The 19,697-nt window shown below is 59.0% G+C and overlaps 2 protein-coding genes across 6 annotated transcripts in view; one reads left to right on the top strand and one right to left on the bottom strand.

Annotated features, from left to right (window-relative positions):
* Nucleotides 1-932: 932 nt before the first annotated feature.
* Nucleotides 933-5,768, top strand: FUZ (fuzzy planar cell polarity protein). Of its 4 annotated transcripts, none has more exons than XM_027038183.2 (11): nucleotides 933-1,082; nucleotides 1,704-1,825; nucleotides 2,078-2,162; nucleotides 2,277-2,345; nucleotides 2,544-2,648; nucleotides 3,434-3,631; nucleotides 3,760-3,855; nucleotides 4,168-4,274; nucleotides 4,352-4,416; nucleotides 4,496-4,570; nucleotides 5,499-5,768. In XM_027038183.2, the coding sequence occupies exons 2-11, from the start codon at nucleotides 1,743-1,745 to the stop codon at nucleotides 5,723-5,725; spliced, it is 1,110 nt and encodes a 369-aa protein (XP_026893984.1). In that variant the 5' UTR covers nucleotides 933-1,082; nucleotides 1,704-1,742; the 3' UTR covers nucleotides 5,726-5,768. The 4 variants fall into 4 exon arrangements, with proteins under 4 accessions (XP_026893984.1, XP_026893982.1, XP_026893981.1 ...); XM_027038180.2 differs by lacking the exon at nucleotides 933-1,082 and adding an exon at nucleotides 1,119-1,437; XM_027038182.2 differs by lacking the exon at nucleotides 933-1,082 and adding an exon at nucleotides 1,125-1,282.
* Nucleotides 5,761-19,697, bottom strand: part of AP2A1 (adaptor related protein complex 2 subunit alpha 1) — a 30,127-nt gene continuing 16,190 nt past the window's right edge. The window contains exons 5-24 of one of the 2 annotated variants that reach the window (XM_053209949.1): nucleotides 17,640-17,769; nucleotides 17,161-17,262; nucleotides 15,698-15,806; nucleotides 12,334-12,484; nucleotides 11,847-12,015; nucleotides 11,603-11,740; nucleotides 11,241-11,423; nucleotides 10,664-10,761; nucleotides 10,227-10,458; nucleotides 9,952-10,119; nucleotides 9,706-9,869; nucleotides 9,327-9,392; nucleotides 8,924-8,980; nucleotides 8,731-8,813; nucleotides 8,510-8,598; nucleotides 7,246-7,370; nucleotides 7,030-7,146; nucleotides 6,847-6,916; nucleotides 6,514-6,648; nucleotides 5,761-6,200 (exon numbers count right to left, since the gene is read on the bottom strand). In XM_053209949.1, coding sequence (XP_053065924.1) covers nucleotides 6,123-6,200; nucleotides 6,514-6,648; nucleotides 6,847-6,916; nucleotides 7,030-7,146; nucleotides 7,246-7,370; nucleotides 8,510-8,598; nucleotides 8,731-8,813; nucleotides 8,924-8,980; nucleotides 9,327-9,392; nucleotides 9,706-9,869; nucleotides 9,952-10,119; nucleotides 10,227-10,458; nucleotides 10,664-10,761; nucleotides 11,241-11,423; nucleotides 11,603-11,740; nucleotides 11,847-12,015; nucleotides 12,334-12,484; nucleotides 15,698-15,806; nucleotides 17,161-17,262; nucleotides 17,640-17,769 — 2,464 coding nt within the window. In that variant the 3' untranslated portion in view covers nucleotides 5,761-6,122. The remainder of the gene's footprint in view (nucleotides 6,201-6,513; nucleotides 6,649-6,846; nucleotides 6,917-7,029; nucleotides 7,147-7,245; nucleotides 7,371-8,509; nucleotides 8,599-8,730; nucleotides 8,814-8,923; nucleotides 8,981-9,326; nucleotides 9,393-9,705; nucleotides 9,870-9,951; nucleotides 10,120-10,226; nucleotides 10,459-10,663; nucleotides 10,762-11,240; nucleotides 11,424-11,602; nucleotides 11,741-11,846; nucleotides 12,016-12,333; nucleotides 12,485-15,697; nucleotides 15,807-17,160; nucleotides 17,263-17,639; nucleotides 17,770-19,697) is intronic. The other variant, XM_053209950.1, reaches the window with a different exon arrangement.

The following is a 19,697-nucleotide window of genomic DNA, read 5'->3' as shown; positions in this document are numbered from 1 at the left end:
TTTAAAAATAAATATGGACTGAAGAAAATTCATAGAACGGCAGGGAGAAACTGATATTTTACTTCATTTATGATTTTATGTATGTTTATTCCTCTAGAAGTTTGATGTAATTTAGTGTGAGAATAAACCTCTTAATATATTTCGTATCAGCTACTAAACACCAAATCCAGAATGCAGGCAAAACAGGTTTTCAGGAAACAAATGTTTTTTAACATTACTATATATTTTGCAAATACATTTGGGCGCATGCAGGCCACTGTTCTCACAAAGCAAAAAAGTTCTAGTTGATTAAATTCATAACTAAATGAAATTCTACTTTATCAGTTTACTTTAAACACACAGAAGAAAGAAACGGATGTATGTCAATACAGGATTGGCTAAATCGACCTGCTTACATCCGTAATGTTGATTATCAAAAGACATTTATACAAAAACGGCGTATTTATGCGGTCTGAGGAGAAAAAAAAGTTTGAAGGCAACATTAGCACAGTGATCATATTTGTCAACAATGGGTGAATATTTTGTGTTAAATGTCAACCTTTTATCTCGGGAAAGTGGGGGCTATTTTCACGTTCGGCGTGCTACACTAGCGTGTATAAATTTATTAGAAAAATAAGATTATTTTTGTGATTCTGGAAAATAAAGGATTTCGTCTTTCTTTTTCCAACAACAAAAACAACCTTCTCCTTTGGTGGTTACTAGGCAACGCTCGCCGGACCAAACCATCAGCGAGGGGGAAGGGGGAGATGGTATTTTTCTCGGCTTTGCTCGAGATTCGTCATGCGGCCATCTTTGAGTAGGGCACAGTTCTATACAGTCTTAGCCTGGAAATTAGACGGAACGCGGGGTTGCTAGGCAACGCCCCGGCATCGTCACCATCTTTGAGTCGGGCACAGCTGTTTATCACTTTAGAATGTAAAACATCCTAGCCTACCTGACGCTTGCTAGACAACGCCTGGGCGCCGTCACTACCTTCAAGCCGGGCTCTTCATTCTCTTCTCTAAATAAATGGAGTCAGCCGAACTATTTCAGGGAGAAACTACGAAGCATTGCAAGCCCCAGAGGCGCCATCTTTGTTAGGGGTATGTGACTTCCGGCTGGGGCGGAAGAGAACCTAACGGGGCTTGGGGGAGGTGCTGGAATAGAGACTGAGGGTGGGTTTGAGTTGGATGGAGAAGGCGGGAATTTACTTCTCTGCCAATCAGCTCCCCATCTCGCCCTCTGGCGGCTTCGGATGGCCGACCGGCCTGCCGACTTGGCGTGACTATGGGCATGTTCCAAGGTGGTCACTGACTGCCCCCACGAGGGGACCGGAGGGGGTTCCAAATGGGCGAGGAGGGGACGGAGGGCACCGTGCATCTGCTCTGCCTCGCGGCCTCCAGCGGAGTCCCCTTGTTCTGCAGAAGCAGCCGCGGCGGCGCCCCCGCCCGCCAGCAGGTGGGGCCCTGGACGCCTGGATCTCCAAAATAGAAGGGGGCTGGGCACGTGGACTCTGGGTCTGCAAGGGAGTAGGGTCTGGAGAAGTTTCAGAGTTGAGTTTAGTTAGAGGGCCACGAGTGTAATGAATGGACCAATAATCCTGGTTCCCAGAAGAGGAGGGGCCAGGGGATCCAGAAAGAGGAGGGGGCTGGGGCCCCGGACACTTGGGTCCCAAGGTGGAGGGGTTTGGGGGCTCCCGTCTAATGTCCCCAACTTTTCCCCAGCTCCCGTTCTCGGTCATCGGCTCTCTCAATGGCGTACACATGTTTGGGCAGAATCTCGAGGTGCAGCTGAGCTCTGCAAGGACCGAGGACACGACCGTGGTGTGGAAAAACTTCCATGACAGGTCTCCACGTGGTAGCTTGGGGGCAGGCACAGGGCCCGGATGATAGCCCCTGTCGAAGATGGCCTCCACGGCCAGCTGTTTACTTGGCTGTGGAATCTTTGCCAAGCCAGTTACCCTCTCTGATCCCTGGGTTTCTCTGTACAAGAAGCGGGTTGTGCTGGCTGGCAGAAGATGTAGCCGGCAGAAGATCGAGTCACTGCCCTGTTTCTGAGGCCTGGACTCATTCTCGCTTCTTGGCCCCCTTTCTCACAGCATCACCCTCATTGTTCTGTCATCTGAGGAGGGCACCTCGGAGCTGAGGCTGGAGAGACTACTCCAGATGGTGTTTGGGGCCATGGTGAGACTCCCTAGCCCTCTTCCCGAAACCCAGGAACCTGAGTTCTCAGTATCCTCCTCCCTCACACCAGGAGTCCAGATCCCCAGCCCCTCCTCTCTTATTTGCTTCTTCTAGGTTCTTCTTGTGGGGCTTGAAGAACTGACCAATATCCGCAACGTAGAGAGGCTGAAGAAGGAGTTGAGGGTGAGGCTTCAGGACGTGAGGATGGAAGTTAGCTTGCCCCGTCGCTGATACTTGGGAACTACAGTTCCCAGCAGCCTCTGCGGTGGCCTGGTCATCTGACCCCAGAGCTAGGCTCCGCGGGGCTAGTTTTCTGAAGGGGAGGCGGCAGATCTGGGGGCCATCCGGGTCCTTAAGCCCCTTCCTTCTCCCCTCTGCTAGGCCAGTTACCGCCTCGTTGACAGTTTCCTGGGGGACTCTGAGCGCATCGGGGACCTGACCCAGTGTGTGGACTGTGTGGTTCCTCCAGAGGTGTCTCTCCTGCAGGTACTGAGGATGCCTGGGAACCCTTGAACCTTTAGTCCTGATCCTCTTACCCCCGGGCCTTTGCCTCAACCTCTTCCCATCCTCTGGGCCAACCCCAACCCCCCACTTGGCCCCAGAAGGGTCTTTCTACACCCAGGGCTGACCCCGCCCCTCCCCAGCTCACAGCCCTCCGGTGGCTCTCATCGCCCCCAGGACCAGCTTCCATGCCCTCAGCCTGGTGTTTGAGGACCTGTGGGATCTGAAACCCACCAACGAGCTCACCCCGACCTCTGCTAACTCCACAGTCCGCCTTCGCCCAGCTGCCTCGTGGGTCCCACGAATCCCAACAGCTTCCCAACTTCCTTGCTTTGGCACATGCTGGTCCTTTTGCCAGTGGATCTCTATCTATCCTTCCTTAACTACGGCTCTTGTTGAGTCACCTGGCATGGCCGCCTCCCAGCAGAGGGACTCTGGGCAGGCGACCTGACCTCTCTGAGCTGGAGTAGGCTGTCGATTGCGCCTACTTGGCACGTAGTAGGTTTCAATAAGCCGCCACTGGGCTGTTGTAGCCGGTAGCTTCAGTAGCACGTTGTCAGGCCAGGGAGCAGGCACGTTACCTGTTTAATCTCACTTTACAGTGTGACTTGGGGATGGTACCTGCATGTGAAGGGGAAGGAACCCAGGCCCCGGGAGGGTGAGGCAGGCGAGCATGCCAGTTTCTTCACACCCCTGGCCCACCTGGGAAAATCCTCGCTGCCCCTGCTTGTGTCCCCTGACTCCTGACTCGGCCTGCCTGCCTTATCCAGGAAGCCCTCTCCGGGTTCGCTGAGGCAGCAGGCACGGCCTTTGGCAGCCTGGTCGTGTCGGGCCGGGTGGTCGCAGCAACAGAGAGCTGGTGGCGGCTGGGGACGCCGGAGGCCGTGCTGCTCCCCTGGCTGGTGGGGTCCTTGCCGCCTCAGGCCGCTCGCGACTACCCGGTGTACCTGCCACACGGGAGTCCCACGGTGAGTTGCGGGGGCTCTGCGCCTGCGGTGGGCGAGCTAGAAGGGACGAAGGGGCCGAGACGTGAGGGGGCGGGGCTTCGGTGGGGAGGGGCGGGGCTCCGGCCGGCCCATCCCGCGCCCCGCTTCAGGTCCCGCACCGGCTTCTGACCCTGACGCTGCTGCCGGGCTTGGAGCTGTGTCTGCTCTGCGGGCCGCGCCCTCCCCTCAGCCAGCTGGATCCACAGGTGAATCCGGGCGTGTCCCCGCTTTTTCCCCGTTACACCCTCTGCCGCGGGCCCCTGTGCCCCCTCACCACCGCGCCCGGCCGGCGCTCTCTCTGCACTGGACCCGCTCTCCGTCAGCCCTGCCCCTCCTGTAGGCCCCGCCTCCTGTGGCCTGCGTTCCAATCGCCGTCACGCCAGCCCCGTCCCTCTTTCGCTCTCATCCCCCTCCTTGGCCCCCTCTGTCCTCCGCCCTCGTGGGCCCCTCCTCTCTTCTCTGCCCACGCCCCCTCCTCTAGTGCCCGCCCCTGATCTCGCCCACCGGCCCTGCCTCAGCTTCTGGACCGCTGGTGGCAGCCAGTGCTAGACCCGCTGCGGACCTGCGTGCCGCTGGGACCCCGAGCGCTGCCCGCTGGCTTCCCCCTGCACGTGGACGTCCTCGGGTAGGGTTTGGTCGGGCGCGTGGGTTGGGGGGCCCTCATCCCCTCTTCCCCGGCCCGTGACACCCCCTTTCTCGCAGGCTGCTGCTCCTCCACCTGGAATTGAAACGTTGCCTCTTCACCGTGGAGCCCTCTGGGGATCAAGGTGACTGGCGAGGGCGGGGCTAGGAGGGGCGTGGGCCGTGGAGGAACTCTCGGTCACCTGGTCTCTCTTCTCCCTCCAGAGCCTTCTCCTGAGCAGCGCAGGCGCCTCCTCCGCTCCTTCTACTCGTTGGTCACCGCCACGCACTTCCCACCAGGTCAGCGGCCGAAAGTGCCTCCTTCGCACACTGCGGGACAGCGAGTCTCAGATCACAGCGGGGAGGACGGGGCATCCACACTGATGGGGAGGGGCAGGGAGGTCCCAGCCTCCAGACTGCAGAATCTACTGGGCAATCCTGGTAGTTAACACCGACACTGAATCTCTTGCCGAGGGCTTATGTACGTAATGATTCACTTCATCCTCATAGGTGAGGGATAGCGCCTGTTACATCCTCATTCCCATAGTACAGATGAGGAAACAGAGGCTCAGCTGATAAGCAGCAGAGAGCCAGCGTTCACACAGAGGCAGCCTGGTTCCCATACCCACACGCACCACTGAACGGCTCAAAGTACAGGCTTTGTCTGCAGTTTTTGCCCCCCCCCCCCACCGGGGGTGGGGGGGATCCCGCGGAGCCTGGATTAGGAAGGGAAAGTTGTCTTGCAACCCACGAGGCCCTACAGAGACAAAGGAAGGGACCTAGGATGATTCTACAACCCCAGTGAAGATCCCGATGAATGCAGCAAGATGGTAAAGGGCTCTACTTGGGAGGGACAGAGGTCTGTCCCTCCCCCCCCCCCCCACTTCCCGCTGTCAAGTGGGGCGGGGTCCTCGGTAGGGTTAGAAGGGAGCCCCATGCCTGGTACCGGGTAGGGGTGACCTGTGTGTCTGTGGTCTGTATTGCTAAGCGGCTTGTCCGGAGCTGCACACAGTATCCCCAGGGAAGAGGGGGCGTCGGCTGGCTGGGAAGAAGGGGGGGCGGTGAACTCCATGGCCTTCTTCAGTCAACGGACAGCCGGCTGGAGCCATGAGGCCCCCACCCATCAGAAGTCGAATTTAGGCCCGGGATGTGGCGTCGCTCCTGCGGGTTGGCGTTCTAGTTGCCCAGGCCCCACTGGTCACCTTGGCCCTTCCTGTCCTTCCTCCAGAGCCGGGGACACCAGAGGACAAGGTGGAGGATGCAGCCCAGAGGCCCCAGGTGCCGAGAGCCTGCTACCTGGTGTCTGGGCCCGAGGAGCCAGGCACAGGATGGCGGCTGGTGGCCCTGCAGTTGGGGCCACGGCGGTTGCTGCTGCTGGTGTCCGCCCAGAGCCCCACCCATGGGCTGCGGAGCTTGGCCACCCACACTCTCCACGCCCTCACCCCGCTCCTCTGACCCCTCGGCCTGAGCCATGAACACAGACACGGCTGTTAGCGTCTCTCTGTTTATTCGCTCACAATAATACACAGCCCCTGGACGGGGAGGGGGCGGGAGGGGCTACGATGGGGTGGGGTGGGAGGGGAGGAGGCGCCCGCTTCCCTGGCCCCTCTCCCCTCTGTGCTTAGGGGGGAAAGGGAGGGAGGGGGCTCCCCCTTACCCCCCAGAATGTAAACAGCAGCAGATGAACAAAAATAAAAATACAAAAGGCCGGAGGAAGGTCCCAGGCATCCCCCCACCCCTGGGGTCTTCCCTGTCACCAATGGAGGTCCCCTCCCTGCCCCATCCACCAAAGCTGCCTCAGTCCTAGGGGCTGCCCGGCGCCGGCCACATCCCCGGGGGCAGAGTCCAGGGCTCAGAACTGCTGGGCCAGCAGCTCACACAGGTGACGGGAGACGGGTTCCTTGCTCGTGCGCAGGGTCAGCCGGTACATCTGGGTGGGGGACATGATGGCGTGGACTCAGGGAGGAGGCAGAGGGGTCGGAGAGCCCGGGAGAGGAGGATATAAGGGAGACAAGAGAAAAGGGGCAAAGGGATCAGAAAGGTGACCGAAGGGACGAGAGGCAGGAATGGAAGCGACACAGGAGGTAGAGGGTGAAAGGTCAAAAGCCAGAACCAGAAGGGGGGAGATGCGGAGAGGTGAAAATCAGGAGGGAAGGGGAGAAGAAGACGGCGCATAGAGAACACCGGGACACAGAGAACGTACAACCAGGCAGGGGGTGGACGCCTCCCAGACCACCACTCACCTGAGCCTGGGCATTGGGCTCCAGTCGGAGCAGACAGCCCACCTGCAGGGCTTTCGTTTGGATGATTCCAGCCCCCACGAAGTTCTCGGGGTTCGGGTCCACATTGTCCAGGAGAGCAGAGCCAAACCCCAAGAGCTGGGGCGAGAGAAGGGGAGCCATCAGAGGGTGCCGATCCGGCAGCAACCAGGCCGTAGTGAGCCAGTTCCCCAAAACCCTTGCCAGTGGGAACCGGCCCCGCTTTACAGAGGGGAAAACAGAGGCACAGAAAAATGGGCACGGTTCCCCAGATCCGAATTAGGGGCCCCTCTCCTGTCTTGCTCAGTTGTCACTCACTTTTGCCTTAGTGACTTCCGCATCCATGGGGTGGTTGGCTTTGAAGATTTTCTGAGCCTCCTGTTGGGGGCTGGGGATGGGGGGGGGGGGAGGAAGTTCAAGTCAGGTCAGTTCAAAGTCAGGTCAAGTCAAGGCCCCACCCCCTCCCCAGATGTGGCTGTGGCTCCGCCCCCCGCTGCTCACAGGCTCAGCTGCTTCCAGCGCTGGAAGAAGTCCTGGGCCGCCATCTCTGTGGGCTGGAAGAACTTGTTGATGGTCACGGGGAGCTTCAGGGTGAGGGACTGGGGGGCGCCCCCGTACCTAGAGGGAGGGGTCGCAAGGAGGGCTCCATCAGGCCCCGCCCCCATCCAGGAGACCGTGCCCGCTTGCTCGGCAGTGCCCTGCCAGACTCAGACTCACCGGAAGCGCACGGATAGGAGCGGGGGCGTCAGGAAGTCCCGCAGACACTCGATGTTGAGCACCTGCTGCACCTGCGCCCCGCCGTCCACCTGCGCGGCCACGCGCTTGGTCTGCACCGCCAGCTGTGCCCGCCTGTGGTCAAGGAAGCCGGAAAGAGGCGGCGGCCCCGGCGGTCGTGGCCATGAACCCCTGATGGTTCTGAACTTTCCCCGCGGCCCCAGCCTGCAGGCCTCTGAGGAGCTGGTCCCGCCATCCAGGACTCATACCACAAGGCCCAAAGTCCCTCCTAAGTGAGACCTTCGACCACCGCCTGGGTGCCTACTCTGGCTTTCTACCATGGGCTCAGCGACCTCCATTATGGCATGTCGCACCCTACCGGGGTGGAAGCCCTTCCGGGGCTGTGATGGCTGACCTGAGTTTGAATCCTGGATCTTACCACCTCAGTGACTATGGGCAAGCAACTTTACCTCCTAAGCCTCATCTGCAAAATGGACAGTGTCCTCAGCATTCAATGAAATAATCCAGGACAAGCACTTATCAGTGTGTCTGGCACATGGTAGGTACACAAAAAACCGGCAGCGTTACCACGTCTCCCTTCAAGTTGGCAAGGATGGGGTCTTACGCGTCTCTCGCCCTTCCCCTCCCCCCATGCCCAGCACAGAGCTGAGCCTACGGGAGTTCTCTGGAAACATCGATGCATGAGGCAACGGACTGAAAAGGTCCTCATAGCTTTGGGGTCTAACCCCTGTAGTTTCATGGGCGTGAAAACCACTATCAGAGAAAGGAGAGGGGACTGACCCTTTCCTTTATGCCAGCCACCCTTCCAGAGTTTTCCAACAACACCGATCTTCAAAACAGCACTATGAGAAGGGGACAGGAAGGCTCACAGAGGCAAAGTGACGGGCTCAGGTGACACAAGAGGGCTCTGGTCAGCATCGAGACCCCCAGGCCTGGCTCTTGGGCACAGGAGGTACTGGAATCATGGGTGTGGAGCTCCTTGGAGGACATGGTCAAAGAGGCCTGACAGAGACAAGCTGAGGCATACCTATCCCATCGCTTCCCTGTCTGCAGGCTGTCCTGGGGAGAAGAGGCCCGCCCCGGTATCACAGACACTAAGCCTCAAAGTAACCAGGTGCTTAGGCTTTCAAGTAAGACGACCGAACAGGGCTCTGGACCTGGGTCCATCTGCTTCCCAGTGGCCAGGAAGTCAGGCCTGGAGGGGCCAGGCTCAGGGGAGGGGGCTGGGCCAGGCCGGAAGGATATGAGTCTGGAGGTCGCCGGGGTGGACGACAGTGGGCGAGAAGTTCTGGAACTGCACAGATGTCTTGTTGCCATAGAACAGATACATGCGGCCTGCGCAGGGTGGGGAGGGGCAGGGTTCCATCTGAGGTCCTTCAGCCTCCTCTCCAGGTACCACCCAGGCCCAGGGGTCACCGAAACCCCATCCCCACAGCCCAACCACCCCGCCCCCAGCACCAGACACACCCAAGTTCTGCCGGAACTCGGACTTGACTCCAATCTGCAGCAGCTGGTTCTCAAACAGGACCCCATTGTTCTTGCACACGAACCTGGGTGGGGTGGCGGGCAGCTCAGGAGGCCAGGAGTGCCTGTCGACGAGGCCCTTCCCCGTGCTCCCCACCTGTCCCCACTCCCCTCCCTGAGCCCTCCCCTGACTCACTTATTCAGCAGCTCATCCGCTTCTGGGATGGGCGGGCCGATGTCCTCAGGACCTGGGCTGCAAGGTGGAGAAAGCAGTGAGATGGGAAGGGGCTGGGGGGCTAGAGGAGAAGACCCAGTGCTAAAGGTGAGAGACAGGAGCCCCCAAAAGGATAGAACCCCAGAATCCACATAACGAGATTCCCCCCAAAGGACCCCAGAATCAGACTGGTGATTGTCTCTCATGGGAACAGAACACTGGTGTGTGCCCCCACCCCTGCCCCCGTATCAGAGGACCCCGGCTTTCACTCCCCTCCAAATCCGGGCCTCTGCAGCTCATCAGGAACCCCTTGATAAGGGCTCGAAGTCCCCTATCCCTCCCAGGGGCCGCAAATCTGCCCCCCAACCCTGAGGCCACCCCTTACTCAGCAGCTGGAGCTGGGTCAGCCAGCAAAGCCATGGGGCTCTCAGGGGCAGGCGGCTCCAGCTCGCTGGGCCATCCAATCCCAGAGCAGACAAGAGAAGACAGGCGTGGCAGGCAGCCAATCCCAGAGAGGCAGCAGAGGGCCGGAGACAGAAAGAGGGAGGAGGGAAAGAGAGAAGGAAAAGCAGGCTGAGACATGGCTATGGGGAAGGACGACACAGTGTGGCCAGGGTCAGCCAAGAGTACAGAGTGGCCAGAGGGAGAGAGGAGGCCCGGGGAAGTGGCAGCCAGGGCGACAGAGGCACAGGGACAGGGAGGGAGGAGGGGGCTGTGAGGGGGCAGAAGGAAAAGGGGCGGCCCGGGGCCCAGGCAGGTAGTACCTGAGGAAGGCCTCCTCGGGCGTGGGCCCCAGGCTGGGCTGGGCAGCCGGGCCGTCGGAGAAGACGTCCACCAGGAGGTTCCCTGCACCCGAGGTCGCTGGGGGTGCGGCTGGGGGAGGGGCTGCCCGCAGCCCCAGGAGGTCGGCGGAGGGCGAGGGCGTTGACTGCAGGGAAGGTGCAGGTGGAGGTGAGAATGGGCAGTGCCCGGCAGGCCCCGCCCCCCCCCTCGCTGGCCGAGGGACTCACCACAGTGCTAGGGGTGGGCTCCACGCCCCCGTTGACGTCATTGCTGCTGGGGTCCCTCCTGCCATCATCCAGGGCGCTGCCGGCCCCGGGGCCCTTCTTGCGTTTCAGCTTGGCCAGGATGGATGACTCGCGCTCGGGGAAGGGCGGCATCTCCTCCAGCACCGTGGCCTGTGGGGTGGGAGGGCGAGGGCGGGTCAGGGACGGCTCGGTGGCGGAGGAGAGGGCGGCCCAGGCTCAGGGACGCGGGAGGGGCGCGCGGGGGCCGGCGCTCTGACCAGGACGTCCGTGCTGGCCACCGAGCTGAGCGTGAGGTACTCGACGGCGCGCTGCTGCAGCTCCACGTCAGCGTTGCGCAGCTGGGAGCCCGCCCGCAGAACGCCCTGGATGGTGGCCTTGGTCTCCGGGAAGAGGTTGATGAACTTGATGTAGGTGGACAGCAGCAGGGCCCGCGTGGCCACGCTGCACAGGTGGAACTTGGAGTGCAGCAGAGAGAACTGCACCGGGGGGCTGCGGGGAGCGGGGCGCGTCAGCAGGTGCGCCCCTCCCCGCCCGGGGCCCTGCTGCCCCCCTCAGAGGCCACCCCGGCGGCGGCCATCACGAGACACCCTGTCCCAGAGGCTCCTGGAGGCCCCGTCGCCACTGACCCTGAGACTCTTCGGGTCCCCTGAGCCCCGGACTCCTCGAAGTGCCGGGTGCTCACCCCTCCTCTCACCTGGAGCGGGGGTCCCCAGCAATCAGATTCCCAAACTCCCCGAGGATGTAGCCGCCGACCTTCACCATGTTCTCGTGGCAGGCTGGGGCCTGGAGCGCCTGCAAAGGCAGGGACGGGGCGGGTGACGACAGCGACGAGCAGGCACCCAGACTCAGGGCTGCTTGGGGCGCCGGACTCCTATGAACCTGTGGAACTCTCACCCTGCTATGATGTGTGGGTATGTGTGGGGGTGGGGGTGTAATAGGAAAACTGAGGCACAGACCGGTCATGTGACTGCCCCCCCCCCCCCCCCCCCGTGGTATCTCGGACGGCATGCATCCCGCCCTTCTCGGGCCGAGGGAGTGAGAACCTGTCAGGACCCGGAGATCAGTGACCACACACACGCTGGGTGGCCCGCACACGACACCCCGCCGACCCCCACACTGGCCTCCGGGGCCTGCCGGTGGCCCAGGGAGGCCACGGCACTGCTCTGAGGAGGATGAAGCAGGATGGTGGCCCGGGGATGGCTGGTCCCTCAGCCCCGGCTGTCCTGCCTCTGCCTCGGCATCCCGCGGTGCGGGTGGGGGGGGGTGCCGACCTCAAAGACGGTCTTGGCCGCGTAGCCCTGGACGTCATCGCGGTTGGTGACGATCTGCAGCACGCGGTACCACACCTCCTCACTCACGTAGTCGCCCGCGATGCGGATGAGGTTGAGGATGGTGTCCACGTACCAGCTGTAGTCTACTGCGTACTTCTCCGCCAGGATGGCCACCTTCAGGACCTGCCGTCCAGGGAGGGAGGCCGTGTGAGGGTGTGCACGCGCACGCGTGTCCCCGCGGGGCAAAGTGTGGAATGACCGCACCCGGGCTCACCGCTGTCCCGGGCTGGAGACCCCAGGAGTCCCGAACCTCAGCCCCCTCCTCCGTGGGCCCCGGGTGCCCAGCTCCTCCCCGAACTTACGATCTCTTCGCGGATGGCGTAGTCGGCCGTCTCCAGGTACCGAAGCATCTCCGACACGATCTGCTTGGCGTTGCTCCGGTCGCACATGGCATAGAGGAGGTCGGCCGCCCGTTGTCGCACACTGACGTCCCGCTCCGTCTGAGGGAGGAGAGCAGGTGGGGGACGGTCCAGGCTCCACGACGGCCTCCGAGCCCCGCGCCCCTCCCCGGGAGCAGAGATCCAGGCCAGCTCCGACGTGTCATACCTTGAGGGCATTGATGACCGTGTCGATGTGGGTCTTGACCGCCTCGTGGGAGAACTCGGAGCTGGCCAGCGTGCACATGCTCTCCAGGGCCAGGTAGCGGAGGTTGGTCTCCCGGTGCTGCAGGAACTGGCCCAGCTGGTTGCAGGCTCGCACCAGGAGGTTGGGCTCACTGCCAGCGAGAGCACAACAGAGACGGGGCGAGGTGGGGGCACATGAGAGGCTGGAGGACCTGGGCCCAGCTGACCCATCCCACATCACCCTCAGGACCTGGATCTTAACTCTCGCCCTCCATCCCCGTCATGGCCCCTCTGGTGATGCAGACATCTGGGCGTTGGGCCCACATGAAGAGACTCGGGAATTCTGCTTTCCAGGAGGGGATCCCGCACCAATCTGGATGGCTTCATCGTCCTCTTACATAGAAGTCACGACCCCCAGACCCGTCCTCCTAGGACGCAGGAGTCTAGGGCCCCAGCCCCCAGGCAGGCACCTGTCGTAGTGGATGATGAGGCTAATGGTCTCGAAGAGGATGGCGTTCTTGGCGTTGGAGTGCTGGACCTTCTTGGACTTGGGCGGCTCCTGGGCCTTGTTGAGCACGGTCTCCAGACACTCCACCAGCCGTCCCTTCACGGCAGCATCCTCTGGGGAAACGGAGGGCACGTCCCGGGCTGAGCTGTCGGCTCAGCAGCAGCCACCCCACGGCGCTCATCTTCCACTGGAAGTGTGGGCCCTGCAGCCGTGGCCTGGGGTCTCTGCTCCCTCAAGCTCATCCTTGGTCTCCAGGTGACCGGGGGGCAGGGGGTGTGTGTGGCAGCAAGGCAGCAGAAGACACGACTCCAGACCCGGGCTCTTGTCCTGCTCTGTGCTGACACCCACCCCGGTGAGCCTCAGTTTCCCCTTCTGCAGCACCGACACCCTTCAGGCTTCTCACAGAACAAAGAAGTCTCCAGAAACCATCCTGGGAGACACCATGAAACCTGGGTCTCCCCAAGGAGCGGTCTGAGCACCTGAGACAGACAGACGCCGACCGGAAGTCCATACAAACACCCATAACTGCCATTCTGTGGAATGCGAGGCAGCACCACGTGGATAGAACAGCCGGCAAGGGGCGCCCACCAGGGGGCTCAGTCAGTTATGCGTCTGACTTCGGCTCAGGTCAAGATCTCACGGCTCGTGAGTTCGAGCCCCACATCAGGCTGTCACTGCCCTGTCAGCACAGAGCCTGCTTCTGATCCTGTCCCCTCTCTCTCTGCCCCTTCCCAGCTTGTGCTCTCTCTCTCTCAAAAATACACAAACATTAACAAAAATTAAATAACCAAACACACAAGACCAGCTGTCAAGCGTTCCAGCGAAAATTGTTGCGCCCAAATGTCTCAGGCGGCTCATGGGGCAGAGGAACAAAAAACAGGACACGAGGCAGCTATGGCCAAATCCAGAATGCGGGACACCCTTTCAAGGCAAAACCCTCCCGGCTTCTTCAAAAACAGGGAGCGAGGGGGTGGGGGGTGGGGGGCTATTTCCAGTCCACAAACAGGGACAAAGACCTGATGAAATTTAAGCCGTGGTCCTAGATTGTACTGTATTTTTTTTTTTTCTTTAAGCCACACAAACAAAGCTGTGGACGAGGGTGGTTGGCATGGTGCCTGGACAGCCAGTCGACACTGTGAAGAGATTCTGAATCTTCCCAGGTGCGACAGGGGCACTGTGGTTTTGCGCTGTGTTCTCGGTCTTAGGAAATGTGTACAGGTGGACTTGGGGGAGGGGAGCGTTGTGATGTGTGCAACTTACGTCAAGTAACTGAGCAAGCGGGTGTTTGAGAGAACAAAGCCAACGAGGGCGTGAAGAGCAGTGTTAACGGTCTCTGCTGGGTCTGGGGCGGGGCTTAGGCGTGCACTACTCTGTTCTCACAAGTTCTCTTCATGTTTGAAGTTTTTCATAATAAAAAATTGGGGTGAAAGCCAGGGTCACAGAATAAAGGGACAATTCCTTACAGATTTAAGACAGATTTATGAGAAATAATTAAATCTGATACTTGTCTCTTTTTCTTTTTTCTTTTTAAATTTTTAAGTAACCTCTATGCCCAACGTGGGGCTCGAACCCACAACCCTGAGATCAAGAGTCGCGTGCTTCACCGACTGAGCCAGCCAGGCCTCCCTCAGGGCTTGTATCTTGATTGGATCCTAGTCTGAACAGACTGTGATTGCTATGTTGGGGAAAATTAGGGAAATCTGTGGTGGCCTCGAGGCCACTGGGGAGCCACTGTTAGCTTTAAGCGTGACCACAGAATTACTGCTGTGAATAAAAATGCTACAGTTTGTAGCAATGCATAACAAATACTTAAAGGTAAAAACATCATGATGTCTGTAACTGACTTAAATATTTAAGAAAAAAATTAGCAAAATGAGAGCAAGTGTACAGCAAAATGTCAAGTCCAGGTGACGGGGACGCTCTACTTGTCTGTATCCTGGAAACTTTCTCATAATGCGTCGTTAAAAAAATTTCTTGTAAATAGGGGCGCCTGGGTGGCTCAGTCACTTAAGTGTCCGACTCTTGCTTTCAGCTCAGGTCATGATCTCACGGTTCGTGAGTTCAAGCTCCACATCGGGCTCTGCGCTGCTCTCTCTCTACCCCTCCCCTGACTCACGCTGTCTCAGTCTCTCTCTCACAACAAATGAATGAATTTAAAAAAATTTCTTGTAAGTAAACGGGAGACGGCCCCTCAGTCTCTCTGCGCACCATTTGCTCAGAGTCATGGATGAAATGCCTACAATGCAGAGAGGGTGAGAGTAGGTGAGGTGCATGCTCTGGGCACACCCCAAAATGATGAGGCAGGGCTCCTGGGATGGAAGGGAGCCTAGAGATCTGCCTGAGCTCTTCCTTCCAGGATGAGAAAGAGGCCCAGAAAGGGCCCGAGACTTCCCCAGGACCACATGATAAAATTCATCACTGGCTTTCACAGCCTGGGAGGGGCCTCTGGTGTCACTTACATCATATAGTCCATTAGCGTGTGCATGTACGCACACAGACGTGCAGACACACGCAGACTCACACACACGGCCAGGCGTTCGCAGATATGTGCTCATGCGTACGGTTGGCTGTGAAGATTCAGGGCCGCACATCGGTCCCTGGCCACAGCAGGTGCTCGGTACCCTGGCCGAACGGAAGGGAACTGGTTTATCGGTCACCTACTATGTTCTGAGCACCTCAGCACAGGGTCCCTCAAAACTGCTCCGTGAAGTGACACAGCTGAGGATATGGGAGCTCAGGGGAAGCCCTGGCCCGTATGGCGGAGTGAGGGATTTACAGCGAGAGGGTGCAGTCAGGCTCTGCCCCTTAGTCACGGCCTGGGCCTGGAAAGGTGATGTTGCCTCTCCAAACCTGTTTCCCTGTTTGCGTATTGCAGGGATGGCTCCCCCTCACCGGCTCTGTCGGGAGCACATAGACACCCCCGGTGCCTTACCTGGCTTGCTAAGGGCGCAACATCCACACCATGGCTTGACCTCGAGCAACAAGGTCATGGACACCTCTGACAGAGCTATGCTAATCCAGACGGCACTGCCTGGAATCACCCCCTGATCTGCTGGGTGACCTTGGGCAAGGACCCCCTCCTTCCCAAGCCTCGGTCTCCCCCTCACTAAAATGGGTGTGACAACAGCTCCTACGTTACAGGGCTAGAGCACAAGCGTGGCTTCCCAGGGACCCCAGCCCACAGCAGATCAACACACGCCGTGATCTGTCTGATTCTTTGGGTTGCCCCCCCCCCCCCCACCGGAGCCTCGCAGAAACCCTGATAGCCCCCCGCCCCTGGCCAGGTCAGAGGCTCCGGATCCCCGGCCAGGTGGGCTCGGCGGTACCTGGCGGTGGGTAGCACTGCAGCAGACGCAGAAGCTTCACCGAGAGCCAGGGCGCCGGGACGAAGTAGTAGGTATAGTCCTGGAGGTCGGTGGAGGCCGAGGAGACGATCTGGGGGCGGGAAGAGGGGGTGAGGCCCGGACAGGGAAGGGCGGGGCAGAGTGACACTGCCTTCCCCAGGGGGGCAGGAATCTGAGGCTGGGGGAGGGGAGGGAGGAATCCAGGGGGCACACAGCGAGGGACGACCTCGGCTGCGGTGCTCGCCGATTTTTTTTTTTAATTTAATTTTTAATTTTTTAAAAATTTACATCCGAATTAGTTAGCATGGTGCCTGTCGAGTTTTTGACAGTGCTGCCGTCTGCAGGGCAGGAAGTCTCTGCCGATCCAATTCCCTCCCGTGAGCTCCTTGCTCCAAGGGCTGACAGCGTGGAGCCTGCTTGGGATTCTCTCCCCCCCACACCCTGCCCTTCCCCTGCTTCTCTCTCTCAAAAATAAACAAACATTAAAAAAAAAGAAAGAAAGAAAGGCTCGGGGAATAGGTGGGGAATGAGTAGAAGGGTGTGGGACTTCTCCTTATGGCAAACTCCTGCTCACCCCTCCTCCAGGAAGCATTCCCACCATGCTCTGTGCCACTGCCATGATGGTATATGCCCTGACCCGAGTGTCACTGTAGGTGTCTCCCGGACCAGCCTGGCACACAGGAGTATTCAGATGTATGGTCAATGAATGACAAAGCAACTGAATGAGCTGGTGTGTTTGTTCTCTTTGCTTGAGAATCCAGGCCTCCCCTTACCTGCCCAGGAAATGTTCATATTCACTCCAAGTCTCAGTTCAGGGATCACCTCTCCCGGGAAGCCTTCCTAGAGTGCCAGGCTGGGTTAAGTGTCTCCTCTGGGGGTCTACAGTGCCCTGCACTACCTCCGTGACAGCACAGATCACTCCTGTGAAAATCTGGGACACTGTCGGCCCTACCGCGTGCCCCTCCCCCCCGAACAGGACAGGGCTCAGGCTGACTCATCTGTGTCCCCACAGGAGGCCTCAGGGCATGTTCCCAGGACATGGGCGAAGGTGGTAAGAGAAGCAGAAGGAAAGAGAGGAAGGGAGATGTAGGAGAAAGAGAAGTAGGAGAAAGTAAGAGACAGGAGGGCGGGGGGTGGGGTGGGAATCCGGAGAGCTGTTCTCACCTCCCGGGTGCTCATACTAACACCATATAGACGGACAGCAGCTACACTGTGAGGTGGGCACCGGGAGTGTCCCCATTGAACAGACTGGGGACATGAGGCCCAGAGAGGTGAAGCCTCTCTGGAAGTGGCCGAGCCAGGATGAACCTAGTTCAGAGCCTGAGTTCATCACCACTGGGTGGGGCTGCCGCTCCGGGAGAAGGGGGACGAGAGAGGGGCTCCAGGGGACAGAGAGCCTCCAGGGAAGGCCACCTCCCTGCAGCCAGCGCCAAGACCACACCCACCCGGCTCAGGCGAGACACGGCCAGGGAGATGCAGGTCTTAAAGTCGTCCGGGTTCTTCTTGCAGAGACAGGTGATGAGGCTGACAGCAGCCGTGACCACACCCTGCAGAGACAGACAAATGGCAGGTCAGAGCTGGGGGGCGGTGGGGAGGGTCAGACTGGGGATAAGTGTCCAGGCTGTGGATCTGAAAGCAGAGGCTCAAGGGCCGGGGGGGTGATGGGTGTGGGGGACGCTGGACAGGATCCCTGGGCAGTCAGGGGGGGTAATCAGGGATCGACGTGGGGGTTTCTGGACACTTGGGTGGGTGACAGGTACTAAGGACACTGGACCAAGATCTCTGGGTGCCTGAGTAAAGGCAGGGACAGAGGTGGGTGTCCCTGGGCGTCCAGGTGGGAATCAGGGCAGAGGCGGAACTCCCTGGGCTTCTACGTGAGCGTCCAAGGCAGAAGGGTCTCCCGGTGAGCGGGCGGGGGCCTCACCATGTGCTGGTCGTTGAGCAGGTGCACCACGCGGGCCGTCCACTCGCCCATGGGCACTAAGTCAGGCGAGGCCTTGTAGAGTCGCAGCAGGCACAGGGCCGCGCTCTGTTTCACGCTGTCCATGCTGTCCCTGCAGGGGCACAGTTTGGCGGGGGGAGGTGAGTGCGACCCCAGCCGCACAGAACTACAAGACCATGACCCGAGCCGAAGTCAAACGCTCTGCCGACTGAGCCACCCAGGCGTCCATCTCCTCCTTATGACAAACCGAGGAACCGGGGCCAGATATGTGTGCTCGAGGTCCTGACTTGTGGGGCGCGGCTCCGGGACAAGCCTCTGACCCTCTCTGATGGGCTGGGGAATGGAGAAACGGCACCGTGGACCAGCAGCTGGCATGGCCTGGAGCACAGAGGGGGCGCGGGAGCTGTTCTGAGCGCCCGGGCGGCCGCCTCGACGTGCAGCTCTCCCGGAGAGGATTCAACCAAAGCCCGGGCCGAGGGCACCAAGGGAAGTCCCTCCACCAGTCGAAGGTCAGGTGCAAAGACCTCTCCCAGGACGAGCAGTAGAAACACGAACTGCGGCGACAGAGCAGTTCTGTATGCTCCCATCAGACAGGCAGACGTGTGCGTGCCGGCCAGGCCGGGGGTGCAGACACGGGGACGGGCCCTCAGGAAAGGAGTACAGCGGGTGGGGGTGGGGTGGGACAGGTGGTGGGCGCCCCTGGCCCACGTGCCCTGGGAGTGATGCGGACCAGGCCCGGCGATATGCTCCTGGACACCCACCCTGGGGAAGGGCGCACACGCGTGTTCAAGGTGATGGCTCGAGAACGTTCACCGACTGACAGTCATCAAACTAAAACCAAAACTGGCAGAAGGTCCGTCCCAGTGGTGCTCCATTAATGACCTTTTTACCATTGTTACAGCCCATGTGTCAGGAGCCCTGAGCCCAGGCCATGTTTTGTTCTAGGTGTTTCTACACAGGAACCCTCATCAGAGCTCTCGAGGGAGGTGACCTCTACCATCACCTCCAGATACAGGGAAGGGAACGTCCAGCCGCACACCAAATGGAGGAATAAGGGCTATTTATCACCTTGGTTAACGTGAAGACAGACGGTGCGACTAGTTAGGTAAAGCTGAAAACTGCGTAATGTAGGGGTGTGTGCCCAGGTATAAAAGGACAAGGGGGATGTGGGAATTATGACCATCAAATTCAGGGCACAGGGAGGTAGGGAAAAGTGGAGCAGGTGTGAAGGATATGGAAGGAATTCTACCGTAACTGTTTCTTTTTTTTTGTTTCCTTTCTTTTTTTTTTTTTTTTTTTTTTTTGAGAGAGAGAGCACATGCGTGAGCAGGGCAGAGGGACAGAGAGAGAGAGAGAAAATCCCAAGCAGCCTCCAGGCTCAGCTCGGAGCCCGACGCAGGGTTTGATCCCAAGACCCCTGGGATCACCTGAGCTGAAATCAAGAGTCGGACACTCAACCGACTGAGCCACCCAGGCGCCCCCGCCTTTCTTTTTTAAAAAAGCTGTGATACTACATGACCCAGCAATCCTGCACCCAGGCATCTACCAACTGAAAACAAAGTTCACACTATGCATGTGTACATTATTCGTAATAGTCCAAAAAAAAAAAAAAAAGGTGGAAACTTTCTGATGGATGAATACAGCCGAATATCACTACTGGGCCACAGAAAGGAAAGAACCACAGCTTCATACAACATGGGGGAACCACGAAAACATTATGCCAAGTGAAAAAAGCCAGACACAAAAGGCCATGTGTTGGGCGCTTCTGTTTATCTGAAATGTCCGGAGTGGGCAAATCCAGCACAACAGAAAGCAGATGAGTGGTCGCCTGGAGCGAGGGGCAAAGGCAATGGGGAGTGACGGCTAACAGGTATGGGGCTTCTTCCCGGGGTTAAAGAAACGTTCTGGAATTAAGAGAGTGGTCGTGGTTGCACAACATTGTGAATATCCTAAAACCCACCGAACTGCATGCTTTCAAATAGTTGAAACAGTGAACTGGGTGTGATGTGGATTTGATCTTCAATTAAAAAAAAAAAAAAT

The sequence above is a fragment of the Acinonyx jubatus genome, chromosome E2 (genome assembly GCF_027475565.1).
Source record: "Acinonyx jubatus isolate Ajub_Pintada_27869175 chromosome E2, VMU_Ajub_asm_v1.0, whole genome shotgun sequence".
Taxonomy (NCBI): Eukaryota; Metazoa; Chordata; class Mammalia; order Carnivora; family Felidae; genus Acinonyx; species Acinonyx jubatus.
Note: the sequence above shows the minus strand (reverse complement) of the source record. Positions and strands in the feature narration are given on the sequence as shown.